The 12306-nt window shown below is 38.3% G+C and overlaps 1 protein-coding gene across 3 annotated transcripts in view; it reads right to left on the reverse strand.

Annotated features, from left to right (window-relative positions):
• Tbc1d8b (TBC1 domain family member 8B) overlaps nt 1-12306 on the reverse strand; it is a 67361-nt gene that overhangs the window by 21145 nt on the left and 33910 nt on the right. For all 3 annotated transcript variants that reach the window (XM_029473353.2, XM_021152905.3, XM_021152904.2), the window contains exons 8-10: nt 6943-7092; nt 6059-6209; nt 5413-5627 (exon numbers count right to left, since the gene is read on the reverse strand). In XM_029473353.2, coding sequence (XP_029329213.1) covers nt 5413-5627; nt 6059-6209; nt 6943-7092 — 516 coding nt within the window. The remainder of the gene's footprint in view (nt 1-5412; nt 5628-6058; nt 6210-6942; nt 7093-12306) is intronic.

A 12306-nucleotide genomic window follows, 5' to 3' on the forward strand; every position in this document is an offset into this window, starting at 1 on the left:
TTAGTATGAAAGCCATGGCTTTGTGTATGTTTGTGTAGGCCAAGCTCTCACCATTGGGCAAGCATAAAGTGATAGAAAATAGAAAAAGGAAAAAAATAAGAAAACTCAACATTATCAGTCTCACTCAGCTATAAACTACATTAAGAGCTGACCTTGCAAGACATCTCTCAGTGCAACGGTGGTACAAATGATATGGGCATAGCCAAACACTTTCTTAGTATATTTATGACCCACTTCACAAAATGAAACCCATATATGGCACCATTATCAGGCCAAGAAATTCTTGCTAGAGAGATCATTGATTGTAGAAAGAACCTACTACTGTTGTTTTGCTAAATGAGCATAGTATTAAGCCAACTCCTAATGATATCATCATACCCACACATTAAGGTATCTCCTGACCCTTGTCTGAGGAACTGTTTGCAGTAGATGATGATGAATGTGGCAAAGAGCCACAACTAGCCAAAGGGCAAAGAGTAAGAGACTACATAATGTCTGGGCTTAACTGGAACTGCTCCTACTCCAGAAGCTCAAAGGTCACTGCAGAAGAACACTGAAAAGAACAAGTGTAAGAGCGAGGTGTAGTGAGCAACTACAAGGAAACAGTGCCTTCTGGATACTGCAGGCTTCTGTGAATTTGAACTCACAGAGGTTCTGACAGCATGTATAAGACCTATGCAAGTGTAAGCCAGACCAAATCTCAGCATGGAAAAGAGAGTTGGGACAAAGTTCCATCCCTAGCTGAAGAGTTATCAGCAAGTTTTAGCTGCTCAGGGAGAAAGTATCAGTTTTCTCTATGCATGTCTTGATAGTCTACCATGTGCCAGTGGACAGTGACACATCCAAGAATATTTAGGTAGCACAAATTGGCCTTGATGAGACAGGGAAGGACAAAGAACATAAAGTTGGGTGAGAAGGGAAAGAGTTTGAGTCTGGAAAGAGTTGGAACAGGGAGGGTGAATGTGTCTAAAATGTACAAACTTCTCAAAGGACGAATGAAAATATTAAAAAATTAATTACAACAAATAAGTTAGGCTCACCAAAATATTTTTAAAACAGTACTCTTTAAAACTACCTATATAAAACCCGAAAAGCTGAACTTCAACTATTACCATATGAAAAGAGGTAACATACAAACAGCATACAGAAACAGAATGTGGTGAACAACTGTTTGTTAAATATTGAATAAAATGTATAACTTTCTTTAAAAATACTAATTATGAAAAACAGCTATAGAGGAAAGAAAACCCAGAATCGAGATACAATAAGAGACTGAATTAGTAATGGAAATACTTCCTACATGAGAATGAAGGGCAGATGGCTTTACTTGGCACAGTCTGCTAAACATTTAAAGAAGTAACACCAGACTCTCACAAACCGTGTAAACCCGAAGAGGAAGAAACACCATCCAACTCATTCTAGAAATCCCAACATAAAAATTAGACAAAGATATTATAAAACAGCTACATATCCATGTATTTTATGAATATGAATGTAAAATCCTCAAAAAATAAGAAACCAACCTCAAGATCATACGAAAATACTATATAGTAAAAGCAACTCGGATTTGAACACAAGAATAGTACAAAATATAAAAAGCAAATAATGAAACATCATTTTAACCAAAAAAGAAAACCCATGATAATCTCAATGGACACAAAGAAAAAAAATCATTTGACAAAATTTCCAGAGGCTTCAACCTTACACAAAGAACTACAAGCATCTGAGGAAACTGGGAATAGGAGAGGTGGCCTCCTCGGGAAAGAACACATTAAGTGCTTATCCCACGCCTAATGGTTGGCTCTGAGAACATACATAAGAACAGCATTATAGACTGAACACGTTATATTTAGAAATATATGGCTGTATGTACATATATAGCTAAGCAATAACAAGTAGTGAACATAGAGGCCATACATTTGAAAGAGTAGAAAGGAGTTTATGTGAGGGTTCTGAAGAGAGGAAAGGGGAGGGGGGAATGTTGCAATTAAAAATTAATCTCAAAAAAGTTAAAAATTAAATATTCTTTTTCCCTGGTTAGCATTTTAAGACAGAGCCCACTATATAGCCCAATCTAGACTTAAACTCAAGATCCCCCTGCTTAGCTCCTAAGTGTTAGGATTACAAGTGTATTTTCACTGCACTCAACTTCTATACTCTCAAATATATATATATATATATATATATATATATATATATATATATATATCTTCCAAAACTAGGAATACAAAGGAAATTCTTCAACCAATGATCTACATATAAAACCCTTCACAGTTAACTGTATACTTTAGCAAAAGACTGGTTCTCTCTAAGACAAATAACAAGACTAGAAGACTACATTTGTAGTCCCAGCTGCTCCAGAGGCAGGCATGAGAAGATCACTGAAGCCCAGGAGAACTAGACAAGACTGACCAATAATGAGATGGCATCTAAAGCAGTAAAATAATAATATTAACAATCCCACTTAGCATTATATTGAAGGTTATCCATTTTGGCAAGGAAAAAAGACAGAACACCTTTCAGATGGAAATTGGAGAAAACCATGTCATTATTCAGATTTTGTGATTTCAATATTGAAACTTGAAAGAAACCCACAAACTATTTCTTAGGACCAATAATATGTTTAGCAAGGCTAAAGAAGACAAGATAGGTATAGATAAAATAAATTTTGTTTAATGCACTAGCAAAAATATAATAAAAAAGAAACAAAATCCATTTACTATAATTTCAAAAGGATTAAAATACGTAGAGATAAAAATTATCCAAAGAAATTTTAAGATTTGTACATTGAAAGTTATCAAACGATATTTTTAATAAAAAGAAACTAGAGTTCTAAAGAAAGAGGAAAACACCCTATATTCATAGTTTGAAAGATTTAGTGTTCTCAAGATGTACTCTTCCCCAAGTTGATCTGTAGAATCCATGTAATGGCTATCAAAGTCTTAGCTTTTTTTTTTTTTTCTAAGATGATATTTTGAACCCATATCGTAAAGAATCTTTACCAAGGATTCCCTTTTATTCTGAGTCAGGATTTCTCTGTAGCCTTGGCTGTCCCAGAACTTGCTCTGTAGACGAGGCTGGCCTCACACTCACAGAGACCTACCGGCCTCTGCCTCCCAATGTGCTGGGATCAAAGGTGTGCTCCACCACCACCATCCAGTGGTGGGACTGGGATATGTGCTGATGCAGAACTTGTGGGAATGACCAACTAATGACTGGTCTAACTTGAGGCTCACATCATGGCCCATGCCCAACACTGTCTGGATGGCCAGAAACTAGAGACTGAATAGCTCAGAGACCTAGGGTAGAATTAAACCTAACCAACAACAACAACAAAAAGGTAATGAATGATATGATTATTGTCATCAGAGAGGATTCATCCAACAACTGATGGGAGCAGATGCAGAGATCCACAACCAAACATTAAGTGGAGCTAGGAAAATCCTGCAGAAATGCAGGAGGAAAGATTGAAGGAGCATCTAGAGGGGTCAAGCATAGGAGAAAACCCACAGAATCAACTAACCTGGGCTCATAGGGGTTCATAGAGACTGAACCTATCAGGAAATCTATATAGGGCTATGATAGGTTCTCTGTATATATGCTACGGTTGTGTATCTTGGTGCTCTTATAGGGCTCCTAACAATGGGAGTGGGGGTGCCTGTGACTCTTTTGCGTGCTCTTGGCACCTCCTTCCTCCTACTGGGTTGCTTTATCCAGCCTGGAGATGAGGGTTTGTGCCTAGTTTTATCATAACTTCTTATGCCATGTTTGGTGGATATCCTTGAGAGGCCTGCTCTTTTCTGAAAGGAAACACAGAAGTGGATGTGGGAGAGAGGAGAGGTGGGGGAAGAAATAGGGAGGAGTAGAGGGAGAGAAAAACTGCAGTAGGGATATATCGTATGAGAGAAGAATACATTTAAAAATTAAACTCCTTGTGATGGATTGTATATGCTTGGCCCAGAGAGTGGCACTATTAGGAGTTGTGGCCTTGTTGGAGTAGGTGTGTCACTGTGGGTGTGGGCTTAAGACCCTCACCCTAGCTGCCTGGAAGTCAGTCTTCCACCAGCAGCCTTCAGATGAAGAGGTAGAACTCTCAGCTCCTTCTGCACCATGCCTGCCTGGATGCTGCCATGTTCCCCCTTTGATGATAATGGACTGCACCTCTGAACCTGTAAGTCAGCCCCAATTAAATGTTGTCTTTATAACAGTTGCACTGGTCATGGTATCTGTTCCCAGCAGTAAAACCCTAACTAAGACACTCCTAATCAACTCCAAACTAGCCAGTGACTTCTTTAAATGCATTGCTGCTTTAGTCATCCTTCACTTTATTAAACAGTATATGACTTTATACATATTCTTTACTTACCTCTATTCTCATGGGGCCGTACAAACCTTTTCACTTAGAAGGTTTTAAAATCCCATTTCTGTATGTTCAAAATTCACAAACTGCCTTGACCTACAAGTGCAACCTCTTCCATGTAAGCCTTCCTTGATCCTCCCAGATGAAACTAATTTATTACAGATCCTGCACACACTGTATTCATCTAATATTTTTTCTCCCTTGTTTTTCAATTTCCCAATAAATATTCATTTAACTGTGCCTCTATTGTGTGTGTATATGCACATATACAAAATATGGATGTGCCCTCCGGTTGCAGGCCCATGTGAAGGCCGGAGGTTGATGCTGTGTGTTCTTCTTCACTTGATATTCCATTTCATCTTTTTTTTTTTTTTGAGACATGTTTTTGTTTCGCTCAACCATAACTGTTTTTCCTTTTTTTAAACATCAGTGCTAGAGATTCAAACTCAGGCCCTCATGTTTGCACTACAAGGATGTAACCACCGAGCTACACCTTCTCAGACCTGATCCATGCATTTTTAATGACAAGGTCTTTATGTGATGTATCTTTCTATAGCCTGAAGTATGCAACACAGTGACTTTTTCAGCCGAATAATCCATATAGATATGTGTATATATATATGTATATAAATATATATATATGCATATATTTGTTAAACGAAAAAAGAAGATGGCTCAGTGGTTAGGAGCTCAGAAGATTTAAGTTCATTTACCAGTGCCCATGTTGGGCAGCTTACAGCTGTCTGTAGCTCCAGCGGCAGGAGATCCACAGCCCTCTTCCAGCTACCTAGGGTACCTATACACATGTGCAAATACCCTCACAAAGACACACACATACAGGTGAATAACACCAAATGTTTAAAAAAGAAATTAATGAAACATCAGTACTTTAAAATGTTCCCACTGTCAACCTCCTTACTTTAATAATATTCACTATCAATCTTAGCCTACCTCTGTTCTCATTATCATAATGTCCCAAAATTCTGGAGTTGCAGTTGGTAATATTATTTGAAATATGCACATAATATTTGGGAATCACAATGATGTTATACCTGGCAGTATCCTATTTTGGGATTCCTATATGCATAAGCTGTCAGTACCCGCCTCAGAGCAGATATGCCAGTATCACTCTGAAATGCTGGATGTTCGGGCAGAGAGCGACGCAAATCACGCTCAATTTCTTCAGTAGCCAAGTTGGAGGTCCCTAAGGATTGCTCAACCACTTCAGCATAATAGCCAGGGTTAGTTGCCATGTCATTAACAGCACCTGCAAAGATAATTGCATTGACATACAAATAGAATGATATACTAAAGCTACAATTTGCATATAGTGGCATGTTTTTATTTATTATCTTGAAGTTAAGCTCTATGCTTAAATAATATCTGAACACAAGAGAAATTGAAGGAAAAGGAAGCAAGTTAACACTATTCCCCTGAATAACATTCCCAGGAAGTTTTTTCGTTTAATTTTTCCTTGATGCTACAGATATGGACCTTATATTCCCAATTATACACATTCTGCCTAATATATTCAACTTGTCAGACAGTAGATATGTAGATATTTAGGCAAGCACATGTAACCACCGCTGTCTCTCTTTGAACTCATGTCCTGGACATCTTTGTGCTTAGAGCCTAATTCCTTGAAGGGGCGGGCATATTTACTGTCTATTCAGGGAGGAAATCAAATACATGTACTACCTGAGAAAAGCATCCAGAGCTCTCCTCTTAACGTCTCTGGAATCCCTCTTACCACCAGATCTCGAGTCTTTTTTGTCCGGAACATACTAACACCTCGCCCACATTCTGAAAATAAGATGTTCCATGATTGCTCTTTCATCTTTTCTTTCAACTGGAACAGAAAAAGCAAGACAACTAAACAGTGAAAAAATCATTTCTTTAAAATAACTCGTTCATTCGGTTTACCATGAAACAATATATGCAGAGCAAATTTTAGAAAATCAAAAAATCATATTCATATTCTAAAGCACCGGACTGTTACCATACAAAAATCGTAAACCCAGGCAAAGCTAACAGTTTTAATATACTATCATTACTAGTTCAACTCTTAAAAGTTGCCAAAGTCTAACACCCAGGTGGTAAAAGCTTCGACCCATTACTCTTCCCTAATCAATTCCATTTTCACACAGACTATTGGAAATCCATGCAAAGAAAACTTGATATCCAAAATTCCGCCTTTATCTTCACCATTGATAATAGTCTGAGTGTTGTGGAACCAAACAAGGCATGTTTCAAATCTCAGAAGTAAACCTTTCTGTTCTGCTATGATTTAGATTTCTCAACCTGTGGGTCACAACCTCTATTGAGGTCAAACAACCCTTTCACAGGAGTCAGCTAAGGCCACCAGAAACACAGAAATTGACATTACATTTCATAATAGTAGCAGAATTACAGTTATGAAGTAGCCATGGAAATAACTTCGTGGTCGGGGGGTCACCAGAACATGAAGAACTGTAATAAAGTGTTGCAGCATTGGGAGGGTTAAGAACCACGGCTCTAGCTGTTTTCCAATTGTTCTTAAACAACTGCTCTAATCCATAGATTTAATGATCTTGTTGCCTTACCATTTTAGAATCGAGATTTTCCAGATTTTGAGGGTGAAATACTGTCATTAAGGCTTCAGTGTTCACAGTTTTGCTGCAGTCCTTTGGACATGTCAAAGGCTGCTCCTCAAAATTCTCAGATGGGCCTGTCGAGTCAGAACTAACAGCAACCTAAAAAGAAAAGTCAGAGTGTGACAGTCAGATATATGTTCACAAGTTTCACAACAAACAAACAAACAAAAAAACCACACCCCCTCCTGCAAAAAAAAAAAACAAAAACAAAAACAAAAAAACCCAAAAAGCAACAACAACAACAAAAAACCAACCCTGCATTGAAACAGGGGAGAACTGGATCTGGGGAAGAGTAGGGATCGGAGGTTGGAACTTGGAGAGTGGAAGGGTGTAAATTATGGTCAGGATGTAATATATGAGAGAATAAATCAAAAAAGAAAAATGTCTTGATGTTCTGTCATTCATAAGCCACAATCTATGGATATATTAAATATTTTAAAAAGCATTGTTTATTTTTTTGTCCAATTTTGCCAACAAAATGACCTCTAATAACAGAGCAAAGGGCAGAGGATTAGAAGTACACTGTGATCTTGGTGGCCTGGCTGTCTGCTAATATAACATTTCTCTCCATTTCTATACCTTGACCCAAGTGGAACCCTTGACATTTATTATCTCCTTCTTTGGGGATTTAATGAGATGTCTGTTTGCTCCACTGCACAAAGAGCCACCAGGCCCTTTTGGCAAGAGTACAAATTCGTTTGTTTAATTTATTGGCATGTGGAGAAATAAACCCAGGATCTCCTCCTTACACTCTACCACAGGCTACATCACAAGCTCTCAAGGACAAGCTCTGGGGGCTATATAGGTAGGCATGGACTCAAACCTGGCTCTCTCAGTAAGGGAAGCGAAGAAACAAACTACTAAATGCAAATGAGCTATAATTTGCAGGCTTTAGAAATGTTTCATCTCAGTTTTCATACATGGCAAGACAATTCTGAGAACAAGATCTAGCTTCTAGGCAAAGATAAAAGCCAGGGCCACAATTAGTAAAAGAGTAAAACCTAAGGGTTCAACTGAAGAACCTTTTGGTAAGATATCAGAAAGATCAAGTTGGTGCGTCCTAGAGCATTTCTCTAAGAATTATGTTAGCAACTCTTTCTGCAAACCATTAGAAAAGAATAACCAATAGCTGACTGTGAGCATCCACTCCTGTGTTTGCTAGGCCCCTGCATAGTCTCACAAGAGACAGCTATATTTGGGTCCTTTCAGCAAAATCTTGCTAGTGTATGCAATGGTGTCCACGTTTAGAAGCTGATTATGGGATGGATCCCTGGATACGGCAGTCTCTAGATGGTCCATCTTTTCATCACAGCTCCAAACTTTGTCTCTGTAACTCCTTCTATGGGTGTTTTGTTCCCAATTCTAAGAAGGGGCACAGTGTCCGCATTTTGGTCTTCATTCTTCTTGAGTTTCATGCATTTAGCAAATTGTATCTTATATCTTGGGTATCCTAAGTTTTGGGCTAATATCCACTTATCAGTGAATACATATTGTGTGAGTTCCTTTGTGATTGTGTTACCTCACTCAAGATGATGCCCTCCAGGTCCATCCATTTGGCTAGGAATTTCATAAATTCATTCTTTTTAATAGCTGAGCAGTACTCCATTGTGTAAATGTACCATAATTTCTGTATCCATTCCTCTGTTGAGGGACATCTGGGTTCTTTCCAGCTTCTGGCTATTATAAATAGGGCTGCTATGAACATAGTGGAGCATGTGTCCTTCTTACCGGTTGGGATATCTTCTGGATATATGCCCAGGAGAGGTATCGCTGGATCCTCCGGTAGTACTATGTCCAATTTTCTGAGGAACCGCCAGACTGATTTCCAGAGTGGTTGTACAAGCTTGCAATCCCACCAACAATGGAGGAGTGTTGCTCTTTCTCCACATCCTCGCCAGCATCTGCTGTCACCTGAATTTTTGATCTTAGCCATTCTGACTGGTGTGAGGTGGAATCTCAGGGTTGTTTTGATTTGCATTTCCCTGATGATTAAGGATGTTGAACATTTTTTCAGGTGCTTCTCTGCCATTTGGTATTCTTCAGGTGAGAATTCTTTGTTCAGTTCTGAGCCCCATTTTTTAATGAGGTTATTTGACTTTCAGCTATTGGATGTATCACAGGGCTCCCAATGGAGAAGCTAGAGAAAGTACCCAAGGAGCTAAAGGGATCTGCAACCCTATAGTTGGAACAACATGATGAACTAACCAGTACCCCGGAGCTCTTGTCTCTAGCTGCATATGTATCGAAAGATGGCCTAGTCGGCCATCACTGGAAAGAGAGGCCCATTGGACTTGCAAACTTTATATGCCCCAATATAGGGGAATGCCAGGGCCAAAAGAATGGGAATGGGTGGGTAGGGAAGTGGAGGGCGCTATGGGGGACTTTTGGGATAGCATTGGAAATGTAATTGAGGAAAATATGTAATAAAAAATATTAAAAATTTTAAAAAAAGAACAAACTTAAACAATTAATGACACTGGAAAGCATTGTCAGCTATTGCTATGCATGAATCTCATTTGAATTCTGATTTGAATGATTAAAAATTATTTGACAAATAAAAGAAAAAAAAAAAAAGAATAACCTTGCCCAGGAGGCCATGGAGACAGAGACTTGGAATATGATGTTGGTTTCATAGGAAGTAGAAAGTATTTACAAGGATTCATAAAAAGCCCACATAATTTTTAAGGAACGATTTGTGGCTCGAATGGAAAGAACTGAGAGAACACAAAAGGAACATAAATAGTAGGCAAATAAGTAGTAGGCAAAAGATAGGAAGAGATAGCAAATAAAAACATCTGGCATCATACGGCATTAGCTAAACACATTTTAAGAAAGAATCCACACCTGCTAAAATCCGAGGTAACAATACCAAGTGACTGTGAGGATGTGAAACAAGAACTCTTACTCATTACCCGTTTAAAAAAAAAAAAAAAAAAACAGAACGAGGTAGCTACTTTGGTTGGCAGTTCTTCCAAAGGTAACACAGTTTTAACATACAGTTCAATGATCCTCATTGAATGTTTACAGAAGCACAAAATTATACCAGTTTGAAATACCTGTTACATGAATTGAAGAAAAAAAAAGGCTAAACTAAAAATAAGCATCAACTGGCTGGATAACATGGCTGAGGTAGGTAGGATTGCAAGTTCAAGGCCAGCCTGAAATATACTGTAAGCCCAAAGCCAGTCTGGAGTTAAAACCATCCAAAGAAAGCCCCTACTACTTGTAGTCATTCTCTATCATCTTCCCCACCCTACTCAGATTCTAGATAAAAACTGACTTTTATATAAACAAAATCTTATGATACATGTTATATCGCATTGGACTTATTTGATTTCATTTGGCATAGTATTTTCAAAGTTTATGCATGGTATATAATACCAGTTCATTTCTTGTTACTGCCCTAGAATATGCCATTGTATAAGTGATTGGATTTAATCATCATTTTGTAGACAATGACTTTTTAAACATTTTTTAGTAATTACAGGTAATCTCTTTGGGCACATCCATTATGGGTAGCTGTGAGAAAATTTTAGTCTTCATGGGTCAATAGATATGGGTAGAATTAGTGGGCATGCAGTAAATCTATGTTCAACATTTTGAGGAACTACCCAAATGTATCCAATGCAGCACAACACTTAACATTGCCAGTAGCAGTCTACAGGCTTTTCAAGCGCTTTATTCTTCTTTACCCATTATTATCAACTTTTTAAATACTAGCTATGCTAGCAGGTATGAATGGGTAATGCCCTATTGTGGTTTTGAGTTGAATTTCCTTAGCAACTAACAATAGAGAAAATCTTTTCATGTGGTTATTTGTCATTTCAATATCTTGTTTAGAGAAATACTTCTTTGAATCTGTTCTCAATTTAAAGGCATAAAGACTTACTGCTACACTTATTCTAAGGCTTATGAAGTTTCAGGCTTACAGTTTTGTTCTTTAACTCATTTTGACTTAATTTTATAAGTGCTTTCTTTTAATTAGATATTTTCTTTATTTACATTTCAAATGTTATCCCCTTTCCTGGTTTTCCCTCTGAAAATCCCCTATCCCATTCCCCCTCCCCCTGCTCACCAACCCACCCACTCCTGCATCCCCTCACATTCCCCTACACTGAGGCACCAAGCCTTCTCAGGACCAAGGACCTCTCTTCCTAATGATGCATGACAAGGCCATCCTCTACTACATATGCAGTTGGATCCATAGGTCCCTCCATGTGCACTCTGTGGTTGGTGGTTTAGTCTCTGGGAGCTCTGAGTGGTCTGGTTGGTTGATATTGTTGTCCTTCCTATGGGGTTGCAAACCCCTTCAGCTACTTCAGTCCTTTCTCTACCTCCTCCATTGAGGTCCCTGTGCCAGTCTGATGGTTGGCTGCGAGCATCCCCATCTGTATTGGCCAGGCTCTGGCAGAACCTCTCAGGGGACAGCTATATCAGGCTCCTGTCAGCAAGCACTCTTGGCATCAGCAATAGTGTCTGGGGTTGGTGTCTGCAGACAGGATGAATCCCCAGGTAGGGCTATAAGTGCTTTAAAGAAAGAGTCCAAGTGCATTCCTTGTATACAGTCAGCTATCTCCTAGAACCAGTTGTTGAAAAGACTTTAGCCCTTACTGAATTAACTTCTGTCCTTGTTGGAAATCAATAGATTGCAAATGTTGGGGTTTCTTCCTACACTATTCAATTACATTCATATATGTTAATGCTAATGCATTGATCACAGCTATAGCTGCACAGTATGTTTTAAATCAGGAAGTCTTGGTTTTCTAATAGTTTACTTGCTTGTTTTACTTTTGTTTTTGAGAGTTTCACAGTTCAAGCTGGCCTGGGACTCAAGATCCTCCTGCCTCAGTCTCTTGAGTACTAGGACTACAAACATGTACCATCATGCCCAGTTTTCAGTATTGATTTATCTATCCTAACTTATTTGTATTTCCATGTGATCTGCATTATCTCCAATTTTACTTTTATAATATATCATTTACCCAGCTTCTTCTGAAAATTAACTATTCCAGAGATCTTAAGTAATTGAAAAGACAACTCATTTAACCCCTTAAATTTACCAGCTTAAGAAAGATAAAGATAATGCCCGTGGCCGAGGCAGATGGAAAGTAACACCTCTTTTTGTAAATACAGATAGAAAAGTTGATGTTTGCAGACAGAATCTCAAGTAATGCACAAGCATATGGCCAAGGCAGCAAGTATTATTGATAATATACTCAAACTATCAGAAAAAATATTTTAGAGGAAGAAAAAAAAAAGCTCATGACAAAACCCTAATGTAGCAGAACAATGACAACTATCCTAGCTGTATTT

This window comes from Mus caroli, unplaced genomic scaffold (genome assembly GCF_978045245.1).
Source record: "Mus caroli unplaced genomic scaffold, Mus_caroli_1 scaffold_5, whole genome shotgun sequence".
Lineage (NCBI taxonomy): Eukaryota > Metazoa > Chordata > Mammalia > Rodentia > Muridae > Mus > Mus caroli.